Raw genomic sequence first — 21,529 nt, 5'->3', positions numbered from 1 at the left:
AAAGAAAAATTCCATGTGTTAGCAACATTTCGTACTCAGCAATATGTGGTCTAACATTGAGGAAGCACAAACATTGCTTAATGTAAACTGAAGAGCCAGAAAAATAGAAATGAGCGTATGGGATCGTCGAACGGGAGGCCCCATTCGGGAAGTTCCATCACCAAGTGCAAGTCTTATTTTAGTCGACGCCACATTGGGCGAATTGTGTGCAAGTGATGAGGATGAAATGATGATAAGGACGACACAACACCCAGTCCCCCAGCGGAGAAAATCTCCAACCCGGACGGGAATCGAACCCGGGCCCGCTTGCATGGGAGGCGAGACGTTACCAGCGAGATAAGCAGGCGGACGAAGAGCCAGAGAAGCTGACTAATTCCTGTAGAGCCTCCGCGAGCTCGCAGAAGTGCCGCAACACGTCATTGCATGGACTAGATTAATGTCTGAAGTGGATCTGGATGGAACTGACGCCACGAATCCTGCAGGGCTGTCCATAAATGCGTAAGAGTACGCGGGGGTGGAGGTCTTTTCTGAACAGAACGTTGCAAGGCATTCCAGATATGCTCAATAATGTTAATGTCTGGGGAGTTTGGTAGCCAGTGGAAGTGTTTAAAGACAGAAGGGTGTTCATGGAGCCACTCCGTAGCAATTTTGGTTGTGTGGGGTGTCGCATTGTCCTGCTGGAATTTCCCAAGTCCGTCGGAATGCACAGTGGACATAAACTGATGCAAACATCAGAGAAGATACTTACGTACATGTCACATGTCAGAATTGTATCTAGACGTATTAGGGATCCCATACCACTCTAACTGCCCACGCCCCACACCATTACAGAGCCTCCACCAGTCTGAACAATCCCCTGCTGATGCTGACATGCAGGATCAATGGATTCATGCGGGTTGTCTCCATACCTGTACACGTACATCCAATTTGTAACGAGACTCGTCAGACCAGGCAACATGTTTCCAGTCACTAACAGTCCAATGTCGGTGTTGACGGGTCCAGGCGAGTTGTAAGATTTTTTGTCGTGCAGTCAACAAGGATACAAGAGTGTGCATTCGGCTCCGAAAGCCCATGTCGATGATTTTTCGTGGAATGGTTCGCACGATGACATTTGTTGATGTCTCAGCACTGAAATCTGCAGCAATTTCGTGAAGGGTTGCACTTCTGTCACGTCGAACGATCCTCTTCAGTCGTCGTTGATCCAGTTCTTGCTGGATCTTTTTCCTGCCGCCGCGACGCCGGAGATTTGCTGCCATACCAGGTTTCTGATATTCAGGGTACACTCGTGAAATCATAGTATGGAAAAATCCCCACTTCATCGCTATCTCGGAGATGCTGTGTCCCATCGCTCGTGCACCGACTAAAACACCGCGTTTAATCTCTCTTAAATCTTGACAACCGGCCGCTGTAGCAGCAGTAATAGATCTAAACAACGGCCCAGACACTTGTTTCCTTATGCTGGCATTGTCGACCGCAGCACCGTATTCTGCCTGTTTTCATACCTCTGTATTTGAATACGCATTTCTGTACCAGTTTATTTGGCGCTTCAGTGTAGAAACATCACACTAACTAAGACTGTTAAAGAAATGATAGGCAGTTCATTACGAAGCTGACGAATGAGACCACGAGATGCGTGAGAATAAAATATTTTTACTGAATAGCTTCTTTAATATGGTTTGAGAAAGGTTGCAGTGCAGCCGGCGTGTGTACGCAGTCGTTCATGCAGTGTAGCCAAGGGAGGCGGAGAACAAATCGACACAACAGACGAATGTCACAACTCAGTAGGCAAATGAGGCAGCTGTCCCTTCGAGACAGAGGGAGTGACTCGCCCGGCGCTGAGAATGTGCTTCGGAGCATGGGCCAAGTTAACTTCGACGACCTCTAACTCGTTTTACCCTACTTAGTTTGGAAGGAACTCGTTTTCTTGGTACTATAACTGCTGTGGTAAATCTAACCATTTATGTCACAATCTCTGAATATTCGGTGTGAATTGTACTTACGTACTAAAAAAATATACCCGTATTTATTTTTGTTTATTTATTTCTTTATTTGTATATGCTTTTACAATGCATTCATTACAGGCTACAGTTGTATGTGACAATCTCCCAAAGAAAAAGTAAGACTAAAAATCAAGTCTTTGCAATGCTTAACACTATGAACTCACTCCAAGACTATTAAGTAATGGGAGTCGTGTCAGGTTATGTTGAAATTCCTGCTTCTCTGTTCCTAACTTCAGTTACATATTCATGTACGACCTAGAATATTGTGTGCATCTCTTTGCTTGGTGCAGAAACTTCTTGCACGTCTGTGTACATAGAGAACTTCCTGTTATAGCTGACACCTAAGATCACATGTCCATGTATGTTTTCCGAGGTTGCCTTTGTCAATCTTCGGGTAAACAGTGTTATAGGTGACATAAATTTCACCAATTATACCCATATTTATCCTTAAATGTACCTTTTACTTCATGATGTCGATACACTGATTAAATAATGGAATGATAAGAGACGATCAAAAAGACTTCCTACAATCCTCAATCGGTACAGTACTCAGGCAAAATCGCCGTGAACGTTGAGGCAATCATTCCTCCGACGCACCTGGCAGAAGATACCCATTTCGTAAAAGACCGTGTCCTGATACGTGAAAAGTCTGTATCGGCCTGCTGCACATCCTCTTCCGACAGGAATGGACGACCTTTCCAGGTCTCTTTTAAGGGATTGAAGGCGTGAGAGTCGCATGGGGAAATATCAGGACTATAGGGCGGGTGCTCGAATCCAGGTTAGCTGAGAGCGCTAATGCTCTGCTTCCTGGACTCGGGTAGGCGCACCGGCCCCTGGATCGAATCCGCCCGGCGGATTACCGTCGTCGGTCGGTGTGCTGGCCAGCGTGGATGTGGTTCTTAGGCGGTTTTCCACAATCCGCTAGGTGAATACAGGGCTGGTCCCCACGTTCCGCCTCAGTTAGACGATTCGCAGACATCTGAACACGCTCGCACTGTTCCATTGCTTACGCTCGACGCAGACAGCAGGGGTGCACTCAATCCGTCGCGGGGGGTACGAGGTGGCGGCAGGAAGGGCATCCGGCCACCCCTTACCACTAAACTTGCCCAATCCGTTCTTAACAATTCCGACCCTGTGTCAGCGTGGGACATGGCACCAGTGAAAGAAAGAAAGGGCGGGTGCTCGAGTGTCTTCGTAGTGGTCCGTAATGGAAGAGGCGGGCCTCCCAGATCGACCGGCGTCTTGTGTCGAATCGGACCCAGCACCGAACTTGGCACACCATTCCACGACGGTGGTTTTCCAGAGCTATTGGACCCTACACAGAATCGTCATTTTCCGATGGCTGTCTACCGGTGTGTGTCGTTGGGCAGCCAGGAAAACAGTAACATTACGTTGGTCCTGTTTGGACACATTTGCTAATAACGTCGACATAGTTCACGTTTACACACTCACTGCACACACGATGGAAAGAGACAAATTGCCACACTAATCCCATGGCGTACATGTCGGTGCCTATATACCAGAATCGAATTCGCGCAACGTTGCATTTATTCTGCAGCAGTGACCTCGAAAGTATTTGACGGCCCCTTATATATCCATAAATAGTTAAATTTAGATCCAGACAAGCTCCGTTCTGCCAAGGATTCTTCAGGACAGCTGAGGACCAGCAGATACGTAGATGACGTGATTACCAAATGCCTGACACAGTGAGATGCCAAATTCGGTGGCTAAAAGGTCAATAATTACAGGCAGTATTGTTAGAGACTTATCACGTTTGACCATGGTTTGAGATTTATTTCAAACAGTTAAACCACAGCCGAATACTGTACTTTTCTTAAAGATTATCCTCCTTTATGTAGAAGTATTATAGAATATCTCTAACCGAGTTGCTAATTTTTAATCACATTTATGCTAGCAGAGTACTACAATTTTCTTTCCAGTGTCTACGTGTCCCGCAGCAGCATCATCAACGATCAAGAAATTGCTGTACGTGACGAAGTCATTATTGATGACTTCATCTCACTTGACGCTGAAGAGTTAAGAGATACGCTCCCCCACATCCAAAGCGATGTTTTGCTCATGCTCATTTCTGTAGCAGCTGTATGTTGTGCAAATAATAAAACAGTGGCTACAACATACCTTCGTTATTTCGTATTTTATTATTTTTGTTTTGGAGTAGTTTCGATCTTAGGCCATTTACAAACAGTACAGACTTCACAAAATCAGAATTACGAAATGTTGTGTGAGTATAGGTTATACAGTACTAAAGAGGAAAGAACAGCAGAATTTAGTACCCTGTCGACGGCGAGGTTATTTTGAAGTGGTACTGTGATCACTTGCATGTTCATTAAATAGTAAAAATACAATGAAATGGCTTTTGATTTGTCAGTTAATTACTTCCACGCTTTCGCCGGATGCCCTTCCTGCCGCTACCATTGGTTTCCATGAACCTATGGTACAGTGTGACAGATTGCTAACCGAAGCGGTCTGGGTTCGAATCAAGGCTGGATCGGAGATTCTTTTCCACTCTGGTATTGGGTGTTGTATTGTCCTTACATTCGTACCATTATAATCGATATTACGAAAGTGAAATGGCTGAATGGGTACGGCTCGAAAGCCAACAAAACGAAAAAACCTGTGGTAGGAAATTCGTGTGCGTCATTTGTCTGTGAATCGTATGTATATGGAGGCGAATATTTCGTGTTGTGGCCAACACTCAAAAGATATATTTACCAAGATATGAAGCCAGTTACATTTTTAATAAATGAATTTATTTATCCTTCTAAAGCAATTTGAAAGGACGTGGAAACAGTATTTATGTCGCTTTTGAAAACATGTATGTTTACTGTAAAACATTCCGGGAAAAGAGAATATGCTGGAAACCGAAGTCATTGAATGCAAAGTCAATCTACACATTATTTCCAGAGTTTAGAGAAGCTGTCAGGGCAACAAAAATTTTTAGCCCAACTGACGCCTGAAACCTATACGTTTCGAATTTCTGTCTGACATGTACACACGCTATTACCGACGCACACAAGCAGATATGTTTGATGAATTAAATATGCAGTTTATTATTGCACGATATAATGTCGAACCTGAATGAGTGAGAAAAGTTTGGCAACTCTGAGCGAAAACAGAAACCTCCCCTCCCCACCCCTTTCTCGCTGCCCATTACCTACAGACTAAATGAGTAGACTGGAGCCACTATAAGCGAGAGTGACTTTCAGGAAATGTAGATACTCGCTCCGTTCACCTGCACAGAGATTTCAAACTGGAGTTTTGGCAGGCTGGTTCTGTGGATAAGGCACCAACTACAAATACGAAAGTCCGAGTTCAAAACTCAGAAAGCCTAGGTTTATATTACACTTATCGCTTATTCCATCTCTGCCAGTAATTCGTTAATACGAAAAACTCAAAGTTTTACCTGGGTCGGAGCCTCAATAATCCATAACCTCCCCTGTGAATGACTAGATAAGTTAGTCCAGAACTCGGAGGGAGACAAGGAAACGTCACTTCCAATAAGGCCACACGAGTTAAAGCACTGAAAGTCAGCCAAAGGGCTGAAGGCATCTTTACTTTGTACTGGTCTATAATTATTGACATACATTTACAATTTCGGATGATCTCTAAATGCGTGGGTGGATACATTTTTTAATTTCTTTGCGAACATTTACATACGTCTATAACTATTGCTTTAAATTTATAAATTTTATTTAGTTCTAAGCGTGAATAATTGTTTGATTACTTCGCGAACATTCTATAGTCTGTTTTTCTTGTCGTCTGAAGCCCCATAAACGAAAGATGTAGCTGCTACATTGGAGTTACGGAATACCTCCATAAGCGGGAGAAGTAATACCTGAACGTCAGCAAGTAGGACACTGGGTAAGTGAAGGATCTCTAGAAAACCGAAAAAAATAAATCGTTCCCTGAACCTTGAACCCTGAACTATCGCAACACAACCACTATACGTTTCCCTGCGGCGCCGGCTTCAAAGCAACGAAGATCCCAAGTCTGTAGTGCCATCTCCCCTTATTATACCTAAACAACGAGGCGACCATACCAAAACTCCTGAGGTAGAAAACGGTGGCCCCTCGTGAATATCCCCGTCATTGCACTAGCGACCCTAGCACTAACTAGTTCCGAAACGTTATTACGTTGAGCTCCTCGGCTATCGTTCTCCGTGCGGATAAGTTTTGAAAGAGCAACCACACACCAAATTGATATCATTTATTTAAAAGAAGTTTCTTGCCTTTAGTGGTTCATAACATTGTCTTCACCATCAGATGGCAGATTGCATAAACATTTTCTTAAAGTACAGTCAATTAGCTGTTGAATGTTTCGAGTGTCGTGGAGATCCACAGTATTAAATACAGAAACACTGGAAATGCTAAATTAAATAGCGACTACCTCAAATTAAAAACTACAGAGTAAGTATGTGGAACATGTAAGTGCAACGACGGTGTCCCAGCTTGTAACGAAAACGTAGATTTTGGGGATTTAGTGGGAAAGGTTCTGGGTTCGAGTCGAGATCCAGCATACAGCTTCAACCTTCCAAGAATTATCAGTTGGTAAATTGGTCGGCCTGTAAATTAAGTGCCGCCATTTGACGACGAACAGAATATTATAAACCGAGACGACGAGAAAAAATAAATTGTCTTAAGATATGCCACAGATTTAGTTCTTTTAGCAGCAAAAGACTGATACAAATTCTACAAACGCAAACAATGATTAACTTTAATCTTCACTCTGACCACAAGAATTGCACTTAGCAACATAATGGATACTTATCGTAGCGCAAGCTCAGTGTATGAATATACAAGGTGTCAGAAACAGTCTGAGAAGCTTGTAAGGCAGGTTGTAGGGCAGGTTGTGCCATGAAATAACTGTTGAGAAAAAAATTCGATACGTTGAGCTGTTTCCGAGTTAATAAGAACTGAAATTAGTGAACTACGTGATTGCACGCGCAAATTCATGCTGCCCGCCAACTGTAGTTATTAGTCAAAAGTTTTTTTATTCCAGTCTTTGATCATAATACAAAGTACTTCGACGATGATCGGTTTCAGTCAGTAATGACCATCTTCATCTTATTAGTGTCAGTTGTTTTAACAGTAGATGAAAGCGCGTGAGACTATTCAGCCTTTGGTTCGATTGCGGTCTTCACTACCGCCCCATGACCAATTTATGTATCGCTCTCCTGATCGATATTAGGAAACCAAACCAAGAACACGTTTGGCGACACCGTCTCTAGCGTTCCGCTTGAATTTGTGCAAATACGGTTTGATACGGTAACTTCAATGTTAAATCACTCGGAGACGGTACAACGTATCGATTTTTTAATAATTATTTCTCAGCACAACCTACCATGTAAAATGTTTACAATCTTTTCAGTCTGTTCCTGACCGATCTGTACATTAACGTTGTATTAATGGGGTGATCCGTAGTACAGTCCACAAGTTAGTTGTTTTGAAGCGTTCCTTTCGTCTCATGTCGTAACGGTCGTACCGTCGTATAAAGTGCCACTTGCGGTGGGGACCCACTTACAGATATGCGGCGTGTGAGACAATTTACTCCACGTGTCGCCCGGCAGATTTACTCGTTAACGTTTATTGTCCCGAACGACGTGCAACAGTTGAAGCGACGAGCTTTTAGCTACTTGGCTCTGAAGATACATAATATTGTTATCTAGACTGGCTTCTTAGACGCTAGCACATAGGTCTCCTTTTCATACATGTGTTATAATAGTTTATGAACGAGTCAAACGATAGTTTTTTTATCCTATGATGCTCTATTTTGAGTTGCTGGCTAATTGCTCCTCACAAATATGATAACAAACTTACTCACTTTCCATCTTCCCTCATGTTAAGGCTTCACAAGTCTCCGAAATAATTATGTTTCGTTTAAGAGATTTCCTGTAGTACTTCTAGAGTAAGCATAAGTAGTTATATCTTTGACCAAATACGTGTTCCTTATTGTAAAAACTTTTGTTTTATCTTTGACGTTAAGGTCATGCTGTTAAGTTTGTTGACAAGCTATCAGCTCGATATTAAGACGTTAACGTCACCGTATGTAGTCATCTAAATTGTGTTAACGTAATGAAAACCTTTTTTTAGCAAAGTTGCACATGTTTTATTACTAGCGTACGACTTAGGTTTCGGTTTATTACACTGTTTTCTAATACAAAACTGATCTCAAAGAAGGGAATCAGTGAATGATGAACTCTTCAACTTTCTAATGTATCGATTCTTGAGTTTTGTTACAAAAGAACTCATCTGTTATTTCTGACACAGTAGGTAACCATTTTACAGAATTTATCAGGACAGCAGTTACCTCTATCAATAAACATACGAGGGCTGTTCAGAAAGTAAGCTCCGATTGATCGCGAAATGGGAACCACAGTGAAAATTAGAAATGTTTTATTTTTAACAGTTAGCTACACCATCCAGCTACTTCTCTACGTAGTTGCCGTTTTGATTAAGACATTTGTCGTAGCGTTGTACCAACTTTCCAATACCCTCATCATAAAAGACAGCCGCCAGTGCTTTCCGCCAATTCTCTACGCTGGCCTACAGCTCGTTTTCTGTGCCAAAATGTTGTATTCATAGCCAGCGGTTCATGTGAGCAGAAATGAAACGCAGGGGGAGTCAATTACGGGCTGTATTGTGGGTAGTCAAACATTTCCAATTGAAAACGATGCAGGAGCATCTTCATTGCCCCTTCAGAATGCGGCTGAGAATATTGCCTTGTAGAAGAAACTGCACGACAGTTTTGTAATGTTGGCTGTATAGATTCAGGCGAAATTTCTCACCAGGTCCTCGTACTTGGCGGGAGACACTATTCTCTAGACAACTTTACGCGATCACTGTGAGCTCAGAAATGAGAGGAGTGACGTGATGCTATCTAGGGTCATACTAGAGACACTGCCCAACACATCTGTGCAAAGCTTTATCGGATTATCATAGTCGTTTCCATTTCGCGATCAATCGGAGCTTACTTTCTGAACAGCCCTCGTATATTGGAGTAGAGCTATGTGCACAGGAATGGGAGTTTGTTTCATTATCTGTTTATGAATGAAGACCCGAAGATTCTTCTGCTACGTACAGAATGTTTAATTGAGCTGAATTCGCTCGTTCTATAGTAACTGTGTGGATTCACAAAGTAATTCTGAATTTCCAATATTTGCAACTGTGTGAGCTTGGTACTCTTTCCATCTTTGTGTAGGAATTCTACGTTTATTGTGAATATCTGGTTTTCTTTTAAGCAGTGTTCGGGAAAGGATAATCCCGGCTCTTTAAAGCTGCACTTTCTACGGTGTTCCATGAGTGCAGTACAAATTGACCCCAGAGGCTGACCAGTACAGCAGGACCGTTGCACGCACGTATTTTAATTTGTTGAACGCTGGCAAGGTGACTGCACCGCATAAAACTCGCATTGTTCCGCTTTTACATACTGAACTCACGTCTGAGATAGTGATCTGTAAAGTCATTTGACTCTAGTATCGTGTGAAAATCATATAGTTACGTTTTTAATGCGATGTATATACATTTTGTGCCAGTAACTACTGTGGTTGTGAGAAACATTTAATAGGGACACCATCAGCTTTATCGTTCTTCTCATAGATATATTTGATGCTAATGAAATTAACAAAGGTGTGTAAAATTTGATATCTGTATACGAGGTCCTACTGAAAATTAATCCCTCTGAATGTTTATGTGAAAACTCTTAAAACTTTTTAATTAAAAAGCCTGCTTTTACATTCTAACATCTTAATCGTGAAGTATACATGTTTGCTGACCTCTGCCGCTAGAGGACTCAGAATTGTATCGTGAAGCATGGCGGTGTGTAACATAACTACGTCAGTGCGCGAGAAACAGAGTGCTGCAACCGAGTTTAGAATTAGAAAAGTCTGTCCACACACGGAACACCCTCCCTTCAGCATGACAATGCCGGATCACACAAAAGCGCCGCGACGTCTGCAGTAATCCGACGCCTCGGGTTCATCTCATCGATCATCCTCCATACAGTACAGACTTCCCCACACCCGATTTTCATCTGCTTCCAAAACTTAAAGAATACCTTCGAGAACTTCACTTTCGTAGTGGTGAAGCGTTGGAAGCAAAGGTCAGGTTCTGGCTTCGTAAAAGAATTCAAACATTCTGCAGTGAAATATCCAAATCCAAATGCCTCTGAGCACTATAGGACTTAATTTCTGAGGTCATCAGTCCCCTAGAACTTACAACTACTTAAACCTAACTAACCTAAGTACATCACATACATCCATGCCCAAGGCAGGATTCGAACCTGCGGCCGTAGCGGTCGCGCGGTTCCAGATTGAAGCGCCTAGAACCGCTCGGCCACAACGGCCGGCAGTGAAATATCAACAAACTGGTCGTTGGTAGAAATGTCGCCAGGGTGACTATGTTGAGAAATAAATCTGTAGACAACAAGAATAAATATGTCCAATTTTAATAACACCTTTTGTGTATGAAACACTTTGAGAGTTTTCACATAAAAAATACGGAGGCATTACTTTTCAGCAGGTCCTCGTACTTGTGGTTTTCGTTAAAGCAATATTCGGCGGAAGACGAATCTGGCTTCTTCTATCTCCAGCTTCTATGGTGTCTCTGGGCCTTGTAAATATTGATATGCCAGTCTGTCCCTGTATTAGGGCTGTTATACTCATGTATTTTAATTTGTTGTACTCCGGTAAAGTGACTAAACCCGTATAATTGTCGCATTATTCTCATTTTACTTACATACTTCACGTCTAAGATAATAATCTTTAACGTCAATTGATGGCAGTATCACGTGAAATTCATAGTTTTACGTTTTCACTGCAAATCATATTACATAATGATGTATATAAGTGTTGTGACCGTGATTATTGTGATTGTTAGAAAGATTTATTAAGGACGTATGGAATGTATAATGATACTTGCCTAGATTTTTTTCTGTGTTGAAATTAACGAAGGTGTGTAAATTTTTGTGTGTTTCGTGTCGTTAAAATTAAACTGCAGCTACTCACGGACGTTCTGTGTCGGCTGTAATTATCGTATGGTGGCGAAACTTGGTTGATATGCTAATGTGTCAATGCGGAACCGATTTAAGATGGAAAAAAATATTTCCAGTTAATAGTACCAGTTTTGGCCATCAGGTGCAAATCTGGCGCGGTACTGGGTATTGTCGACGTATCCATTGCTAGTATCGGACAAATTCTATAAGCGACAGGTTAATAGTAAGATGAACATTGTGTCATTCTTATTTATTCAACATTTTATGCCCACGTACCGTTGCTAATCCATATGGAAACATTTCTATAATGTCTTTCTTGTATTCACAGCACCAGATTTGCAGCTGGTGGCCGAAATGGGAAATAATATAAATAATTTGTTTCCAGCTTAAATCGGTTCAGCATTAACTCACTAGAATATCTACATAGTTTCGCTGCCGTACGATGGTTACAGCACACACTGGACCTCTGTGAGTGACTGTACTTTTCTTTAACTACTGCAGCATTAATACCAGCTGGTTTGAAAATACCTAAAGGTGCGAAGTTAGCCAATAAGTAAATTACAAAAAAAGTATTTCGAAATAAAACAGGTTAAACGGGGAAAATGACTCTTCTCAAAAATAATAACTCCAATAGAGGATTAAAGTCCACAGCGAGATCGTCAACGTTGAGCTAGCTCGCCGCGCTACGAACATCTTCATGTAGCGGAGTGATGTCCTCTGGTGTACCTTGCGACGTACATTGCTTGACACCAGTGGATTTTGCCAACGCAGTCGGCGTCTCCAGCGATCTGTAGCACTGCGCAAAAACTCTTTTGGAAGCTGTCTCTTTTCGATATATCATGTACTGGTCATATCGATATCCTTCAACTACGATAGTAACACCATGAGGTGCAGCATTGACCGATAAAGCAGACATCTTTATCTCTGTTGCAAATCGATTTCAGTCACTGAGTGACCATCATCAGTGCTAGTATTAAAGCCCTGTGGTCTCATCAATACAAATATTAAAATAACATCTGCATGTGAAGACTACAGACGTCCCCTCTCACGCGTACGTCCATTGATATTTGCAGACACTGCAATTTTATTGTTTGTGCTTATGAGTCCACAGGCCTTTAATACTCCGCTATGACAAGCACTCTTTATTGGTATGTTCAGACATTGCAGTTTTACTGCTTGAATATCCACTGGGCTTTAACACTACGGGTGACGATGGTCACGCAGTGATTGAAACCTGTGCGCAACAGAAATAAAGATTCCTACTTCAACGACCAATGCTGACGCTACTTCTCTTATTAAACCTCGAGCTGACGCGCCTATGTACAATTAATATTGACTTGTGCTGTTCCATTGTTGTTTTACAACTCTATATATATTCCTTCATTATCACTTCAGCTAACACAGCTGGTACGTCCCAGTGAAAAGCAGTAACATGAAACAAACAGCGTGCTAGGTGAGAATTAATTTACGACCAGTGCATGCAAGTGACCCAGAGTCCGACCTAGGAGCACATTACCACAATGAGGCAGTTGCCTACGAGCTAATCAGTTATCGGATAAGATTTTGGTTGGGATCTGATACAACTGCGCTGTTCAATGCTTCGAGTGCGTCATTACTCCGCGACAACAGTTGTACGCGGCAATAGAGTGATATAATGAAAGTTCACTTTACTGTTACTTTATTAAAGAGTGATTCAGCTCGTTTAACCGTAGTTTATATTCCTCTAATTTTCGTCTACGGTCACAATGTTTTTGTTTAAGAGATTACCGGTTTCGGTCTTTAATTACCATCATCAGATCTGATTCATAAAAACAAAGTCCTAATGTGCTGCAGCCACAGTGGCATCGTCAAATGTTAAATGCGGAATCAGCACCAGTATCGTCAAATACATATAAATCAAATCACATGCTGGTGCTGATTCCGCATTTTACATTTGACGATGCCACTGCGGCTGCAGTACATTAGGACTTTTTTTATGAAACAGATCTGATGATGGTCATTAAAGACCGAAACCGGTAATCTATTAAACAAAAAGATTGTGACCACAGACGTAAATGAATGGAAACTTGTAACATATGCGGGTCAATGTGTTTTTTCGCGACGATTTCGCAGCTTGTGAAAGTAGTTTATTTTATCATAGCTGAATCAAACTAAGATTAAACTGTGATTTTTGGTCATACACGTTTACCTTGACAATATCTACATCTACATCTACATACATACTCCGCAATCCACCATATGGTGCGTGGCGGAGGGTACCTCGTACCACAACTAGCATCTTCTCTCCGTGTTCCACTCCCAAACAGAACGAGGGAAAAATGACTGCCTATATGCTTCTGTACGAGCCCTAATGTCTCTTATCCTTGTGGTCTTTCCGCCAAATGTAAGTTGGCAGCAGTAAAATTGTACTGCAGTCAGCCTCAAATGCTGGTTCTCTAAATTTCCTCAGTAGCGATTCACGAAAAGAACGCTTCCTTTCCTCTAGAGACTCCCACCCGAGTTCCTGAAGCATTTCCGTAACACTCGCGTGAAGATCAAACCTACCACTAACAAATCTAGCAGCCCGCCTCTGAATTGCTTCTATGTCCCCCCTCAATCCGACCAGATAGGGATCCCAGACGCTCGAACAGAACTCAAGAATAGGTCGTATTAGTGTTTTATAACGGTCTCGTTTACAGATGAACCACATCTTCCCAAAATTCTACCAATGAACGGAAGACGACTATCCGCCTTCCCCACAACTGCCATTACACACTTGTCCCACGTCATATCGCTCTGCAATGTTACGCCCAAATATTTAATCCACGTGACTGTGTCAAGCGCTACACTACTAATCTTCATACATTACGGGATCCTTTTTCCTATTCATCTGCATTAATTTGCATTTATCTATATTTAGAATTAGCTGCCATTCTTTACACCAATCACAATCCTGTCCAAGTCATCTTTTATCCTCCTACAGTTACTCAACGACGACACCTTCCCGTACACCACAGCATCATCAGCAAACAGCCGCACATTGCTATCCACCCTATCCAAAAGATCATGTATGTAGATAGAAAACAACAGCGGACCTACCACACTTCCCTTGGGCACTGCAGATGATACCATCACCTCCGATGAACACTCACCATCGAGGACAACGTACTGGGTTCTATTACTTAAGAAGTCTTCGAGCCACTCACATACTTGGGAACAAATCCCATATGCTCGTACCTTAGTTAGGAGTCTGCAGTGGGGCACCGAGGCAAACGCTTTCCGGAAGTCAAGGAATATGACATCCGTCTAGGTGTTCTATGATTGTGTACAAAGTGCGCCCCATGCCCTCTCCTGTTATGAAACACGAACAACTGCTAGCATAAATTTCTTACAAGTAGATACCTTAGGGGTTGCGAAGCAACTCAAATCGCTTGATACGGGCAATTCTTCAGGTCCAGATTGTATACCGATTAGGTTCCTTTCAGATTACGCTGATACATTAGCTCCCTACTTAGCAATCATATACAACCGCTCGCTCACCGAATAGATCTGTACCTACAGATTAAAAAATTGCGCAGGTCGCACCAGTGTTTAAGAAGGGTAGTAGGAGTAATCCATCGAACTACAGACCTATATCATTGACGTCGGTTTGCAGTAGGGTTTTGGAGCATATACTGTATTCAAACATTATCAATCACCACGAAGGGAACGATCTATTGATACGTAATCAGCATGGTTTCAGAAAACATCGTTCTTGTGCAACGCAGCTAGCTCTTTATTAGCACGAAGTAATGGCCGCTATAAACAGGGGATCTCAAGTTGATTCCGTATTTCTCGATTTCTGGAAAGCTTTTGACACCGTTCCTGACAAGCGACTTCTAATCAAGCTGCGGGCCTATAGGGTATCGTCTCAGTTGTGCGACTACATTCTTGATTTCCTGTCAGGATGGTCGCAGTTCGTAGTAATAGACAGCAAATCATCGAGTAAAACTGAGGTGATATCAGGTGTTCCGCAGGGAAGCGTCCTGGGACCTCTGTTGTTCCTGATCTATATAAATGACCTGGGTGACAATCTGAGTAGTTCTCTTAGGTTTATCGCAGTTGATGCTGTAATTTACCGTCTAGTAAGGTCATCCGAAGACCAGTATCAGTTGCAAAGCGATTTAGAAAAGATTGCTGTATGGTGTGGCAGGTGGCAGTTGACGCTAAATAACGAAAAGTGTGAGGTGATCCACATGAGTTCCAAAAGAAATCCGTTGGAATTCGATTACTCGATAAATAGTACAACTCTCAAGGCTGTCAATTCAACTAAGTACCTGGGTGTTAAATTTACGAACAACTTCAGTTGGAAAGCCCGCATAGATAATATTGTGGGGAAGGCGAGCCGAAGGTTGCGTTTCATTGGCAGGACACTTATAAGATGCAACAAGTCCAGTAAAGAGACAGCTTGCACTACACTCGTTCGTCCTGTGTTAGAATATTGCTGCGCGGTGTGGGATCCTTACCAGGTGGGATTGACAGAGGACATCGAAAGGGTGCAAAAAGGGCAGCTCGTTTTGTATTATCACGTAATAGGGGAGAGAGTGTGGCAGATATGATACGCGAATTGGGATGGAAGTCATTAAAGCAAAGACGTTTTTCGTCGCGGCGAGATCTATTTACGAAATTTCAGTCTCCAACTATCTCTTCCGAATGCGAAAATATTTTGTTGAGCCCAACCTACGTAGTTAGGAATGATCATCAAAATAAAATAAGAGAGAAACTTCCTGGCAGATTAAAACTGTGTGCCGGACCGAGACTCGAACTCGGGACCTTTGCCTTTCGCGGGCAAGTGCTCTACCCGCCCGCCCGCAAGTGCTCTACCCGCCCGCGAAAGGCAAAGGTCCCGAGTTCGAGTCTCAGTCCGGCACACAGTTTTAATCTGCCAGGAAGTTTCATATCAGCGCACGTTCATTATGAAAATAAGAGAGAGTTCGAACACAAAGGTTTAGGTGTTCGTTTTTCCCGCGCGCTGTTCGGGAGTGGAATGGTAGAGAGGTAGTATGATTGTGGTTCGATGAACCCTCTGCCAAGTACTTAAATGTGAATTCCAGAGTCATCATGTAGATGTAGATCGTGCCTGTTCCGGGGTTAATGGTGATGTGGCGGCCGTGGTGAACGCTACTTCTGATGGTGTCCCCGTACCACAGAATAGGTTCCCTCTGCGTCTTGTCGCTGCCTGACGATGGTATAGTAATACATGCTGAGAGAGTAGGTCACTACTCACCGAGCATCTTGAGGACGCGCCGCGACTGCGAGGAATGGCTAGCCCTGCCGGCGGCGTGGTGGTGGCGCGGCGTCTGCACGCCGGACAGCTGCAGCTGCGCCTGACTGCCGGCCGTCGACGCCAGGGACGCCGACGCCGAGTGGGCGCCGTCCTTGTCCGCCGCCGTCGCGACGCAGCCGTAGTGCTGGTGGCCCGTGCCGGCGCCGTTGCGGTGGCCGTAGGTCCCGGCGTCGCGCTTCATGGCGCTCGAGCGCCGCAGCCGCAGCCCGATGAGCGCGTACAGTATGGTGATGAGCGTCATGGGCGCCACGAAGAAGAGGAACGTCGAGATCTCGAACAGGTGGTGCACCGTCTCCTCGCGGAACATGCAGCGCGTCATGCCGGCCGGCCCGACGATCTGCAGGTGCAGCGCCTGCGGCACGGCGCACGCCAGCGACAGCAGCCACACGGCCACGATCAGCTTGACGGCGCGCGACAGCTTCGACATGGTGTGCGACAGGAACGGGTGGCAGATGGCCACGTACCGCTCCACCGTGAACGCCGTGATGGTCAGCACCGTCGCGTTCGACGACGTCTCGGCGGCGAGGCCGCGCAGCCGGCAGAAGGTCAGCCCGAAGATGTAGGGGTAGTGCTTCCACACCTGGTACACCTCGGGCGGCAGCCCGGACACGAGCAGCAGCAGGTCGGACACGGCCAGGCTAAACAGGTAGTAGTTAGTGGTGGTGTGCATGTGCTTGTTGCGGTAGATGACGATGCACGTCGTCATGTTGCCCAGCACGCCGGTGAAGAAGATGATGGCGTAGAGGACCGTCATGGGCACCACCACGTACAGCGGGTGCCGCACGGCCACCACCTCCAGCGCCGCCGCGGCCGCCGACGCAGCCGTAGAGTTGGATGCCCCCGCCTTTCCAGGGGCGCCGTCATCCGACGCGTTCACCGGCAGCGCCGTCGACAACAACAGAATGTCAGCCGCGTCGATCGCGTCCTCTGCCGCCCCCACCGCCGGCCGCACCGTGTCCTGATCCACCAAAAACCGCATTATGCCCTCGGTCGCTGCCGTCGCAGCAACGCCCTCTATGCTAAACGATTCGCCCATAGCCAGCCGCAGAGTTACCTATTTTCACACTAATACACTCCTGTGCCCTATCAGCATAGATTCTGCGTCCCTACTCCCTCCTCTACTTTTCAGTGGAGCGGAGAACATTTTGCACTTACGAGCCTGTCAGACATCCTCTTTCGCACTGCGAACAACAGTAAAATATAACTTTTACTGCTCACTAGTCCACTATTTAAGGCACACCACTCGGTACTAGAGGGTAACTTGTTGACGAGAGTGGTGCAGCTATCACCACGCGTAAGACACAGAGTGCGCAGTTCATATCTCGCAATAGAGCTCTTTGTTTAGTTCATTTCGAATAATTCACCCTGCTGCAATATTCACTCCTATTGACAGTACTTCCAACTTTATTTCAGTGTCACCGGATGCAGCAACTTTTTTTTATTTTTTGATGCTTATCACATACATTTGGACCCAAATATTAGGTGTCACCTTGTCACTCATTGCGACCGTAGCTGAAAACAGTGTAGTTTTTAAATTACTGGCTGTTTTTGTGACACCGATCGATAGGAAATCACGATAATGTGAGCTTAACACTTATTTCATTTAGAATACGAGTTGACGTCTATTACAAAAGTTGACAATGACTCATCGTCGCATGGATCTACACTCCGTGTAGAGCGACGACACCCACGGCGGAGACCTCCTGTTACCCTCGCGCCACTGTACTTTGCGCGCTCGGCCCGTCTCGCCGCCACTACGCCGCTGCCACTGCTGCTGCGGCAGCCACTCGCGACTCGAATCGGCCGCGAACTGGCGCGCTCCACAAGACGAGCCTCTGCCTCCGGCGACGCCTGCCCCCACCAGCGCCCACCGGCGGGCGCGCGCCTGCGCGTTGGTACCTGTCCTCCGCGGATCGGCAAGTGTCGCTGCCGGTAGCCGGCGACCGGCGCGAAGAGCGGCCGCGCCTGCCGACTCGCCGCTGCCAAGGACGCTGGGTCCGCCGCCTCCACCGCAAGCGGAGGACGCTCCGTCCGCGGGCAGGTCGCCGGTCGCCGCCGCGTCGTCATCACAGCCGTGACTAATGACCGCTTCTTGAGTAATGCGGCTGCATATACACGCCCACTCGGCAATTAATGGTTTGACATCTGCAAGCGTACCATAACTGCAGAGGAAAGTCCTACAGCTGTCTAGTAGACAGTTGTTGATCACTGTAGTGTTGACCTCCCATGTTTTATTGTGTGTTTTTTTTAAATCATATTTCAGTCGTTTGATTTGGGTGTAGTCTTTCACAATTTTTCAGCTGGTCACTGTGGTTTTACTTCTACATCTACATCTACATACATACTCCGCAATCCACCATACGCTGCGCTGCGGAGGGTACCTCGTACCAAAACTAGCATCTTCTCTCCCTGTTCCACTCCCAAACAGAACGAGGGAAATATGACTGCCTATATGCTTCTGTACGAGCCCTAATCTCTCTTACCTTATCTTTGTGGTCTTTCCGCCAAATGTAAGAAGGCGGCAGTAAAATTGTACTGCAGTTAGCCTCAAATGCTGGTTCTCTAAATTTACTCAGTAGCGATTCACGAAAAGAACGCTTCCTTTCCTCTAGAGACTCCCACCCGAGTTCCTGAAGGATTTCCGTAACACACGCGTGAAGATCAAACCTACCAGTAACAAATCTAGCAGTCCGCCTCTGAATTGCTTCTATGTCCTCCCTCAATCCGACCTGATAGGGATCCCAAACGCTCGAGCAGTACTCAAGAATAGGTCGTATTAGTGTTTTATAAGCGGTCTCCTTCACAGATGAACCACATCTTCCCAATATTCTACCAACGAACCGAAGACGACTGTCCACCTTCCACACAACTGCCATTATATGGTTGGTTCAAAAATGGTTCAAATGGCTCTGAGCACTATGGGACTTAACTTCTGATGTCATTAGTCCCCTAGAACTTAGAACTAATTAAACCTAACTAACCTAAGGACATCACACACATCCATGCCCGAGGCAGGATTCGAACGTGCGACCGTAGCGGTCTCGCTGTTCCAGACTGAAGCGCCTAGAACCACTCGGCCACTCCAGCCGGCATTATATGGTTGTCCCACTTCATATCGCTCTGCAATGTTACGCCCAAATATTTAATCGACGTGACTGTGTCAAGCGCTACAGTACTAATGGAGTATTCAAACATTACGGGATTCTTTTTCCTATTCATCTGCATTAATTTACATTTATCTATATTTAGAGTTAGCTGCCATTTCTTACACCAATCACAAATCCTGTCCAAGTCATCTCGTATCCACCTACAGTCACTCAACGACGACACCTTCCCGTACACCACAGCATCATCAGCAAACAGCCGCACATTGCTATCCACCCTATCCAAAAGATGATTTATGTAGATAGAAAACAGCAGCGGACCTGCCACACTTCCCTGGGGCACTCCAGATGATATTCTCACCTCCGATGATCACTCACCATCGAGGACAGTAATCAATACGAAATACGACTACGGTAGGAGAAACGTGGTGATGAGAATATTAATCAGCAGTAAGAGTAAAGACATTATACAATGAGACGACAGAAGTCATGGGATACCTTCTAATAGCGTGTCCGACTTACCTTTGCGCGGCGTAGTGCATCAGATCAACGCGGCATAGGCTCAACAAGTCATTGGAATTTCCTTGCAGAAATATTGATCCACGCTGCGTCTACAGCCGTCCAGAATTTCGAAAGTGTTGCCGGTCCTGCATTTTGTGCGCGACTGATCTCTCGATTGTATCCCATAAATATTCGATAGGATTCATGTCGGGCGATACGAGTAGGCAAATCATTCGCTCGAATTGTGCAGAATTTTCTTCAAACCAATCGTACACAGCTGCGGTCCGATGAGATGCCGCATTGTCATCCGTCGTTGCTTGGGAACATGGAGTACATGAATTGGAGCAAATTGTGTGTAAGTAACAGAATATAACCATTTTCTGTCACTGATCGATACAGTTGGAGGATAGGACCCGGAACCTGCCCATTTCTTGTAAACACAATCCACACCATTAAGGAGCTTTCACAGTGCCTCGCTGACCACTTGGGTCCATGGCTCCCTGTGATCTACGCCACACGACTGACGTCAGCTCTGAAATAGGGACTTGTCTGACACCACCACGGTTTTACAGTCGTCTAAGGTCCAAGCAATATGGTCACGAGTCTAGGAGAGGGTCTGCATGCGATGTAGTGCTGTTATCAAAGGCACTCACATCGGTTGTCTGCTGCCGTGGCACATTAACGCCAAATTTTGCAGCACTGTCCTAACGGATACGTTCGTCGTACGTCCCACATTGATTTCGGTGGTTATTCCACGCAGTGCTGTGGTCTGTTAGCACTGACAATCATACGCAAACGCCGCCGCTGTGGATCGGTAAATGAAGTTGTCCGTGGGGAGAGGTAATTCCTGAAACCTGGTCGGCACACTATTGACTGTCGATCTCAGTATAGTGAATTACGTAATAGTTTCCGAAATGAAATATACCATTCATCTAGCTGCAACTACCATTCCGCGTTCTAAGTCTGATAATTCTCGTTGTGCAATCATAATCACTCCGGAAGCCTTATCACATGAATCATCTGAGTTCATATAACAGTTACGCCAAAGTAATGTGTACGCGAGACTACAGCCATCTGTGTACGTGAATATGGCTGTCCCGTGACTTATGTCATCTCAGTGGAAATCGGGAACAGACCAGATTTCCAATGGAAAAGAAACTTGGGTGGTCTTCCTATAGGTAAAGTAAAAGATGCATCTGATCCTACTGTCCCGTCCAAAGAACTGAACCGGTACGTCCCATTACCTACAACCACAAACTAAACAGAGATTCGTAGATTATGTCATGGGGACAGACGACTGTAGCCACAAAAAATTTTAAATCATGTTACTTGCAATACCGTCAAAAAAGCCATCATGTAGATCAGATCATCACCTACCGGTCAAGTTCAAATGATGAAGCTTGTTACTGACTCACTACTGCTCACTAGAGCAGATATCTTGAGCCACTCCTTAACCCCAAGTCTTTTCCCTGAGGCTTCCTAAAAAGAGCGTTGCCACAGCATCTTCTGATTACCGCGCTATTTGAGTTCTTCCTGCATTGACCAGGGCCTTAGAATATGTAGTCCATGACATCTGACCAACTAATTAGCTGCAAACAATATACTACATG

The 21,529-nt window shown here is 44.7% G+C and overlaps 1 protein-coding gene across 1 annotated transcript; it reads right to left on the bottom strand.

Moving 5' to 3' along the window:
- Window positions 1-16,246: 16,246 nt before the first annotated feature.
- Window positions 16,247-18,108, bottom strand: LOC126152056 (pyrokinin-1 receptor-like). The gene is made up of 2 exons (XM_049915982.1): window positions 16,376-18,108; window positions 16,247-16,327 (listed from the first exon to the last, which is right to left on the bottom strand). The coding sequence occupies exons 1-2, from the start codon at window positions 17,348-17,350 to the stop codon at window positions 16,247-16,249; spliced, it is 1,056 nt and encodes a 351-aa protein (XP_049771939.1). The 5' UTR covers window positions 17,351-18,108.
- Window positions 18,109-21,529: the final 3,421 nt, after the last annotated feature.

This window comes from Schistocerca cancellata, chromosome 2 (assembly GCF_023864275.1).
Source record: "Schistocerca cancellata isolate TAMUIC-IGC-003103 chromosome 2, iqSchCanc2.1, whole genome shotgun sequence".
Lineage (NCBI taxonomy): Eukaryota > Metazoa > Arthropoda > Insecta > Orthoptera > Acrididae > Schistocerca > Schistocerca cancellata.
This window is presented reverse-complemented; position numbering and strand designations above follow the sequence as displayed.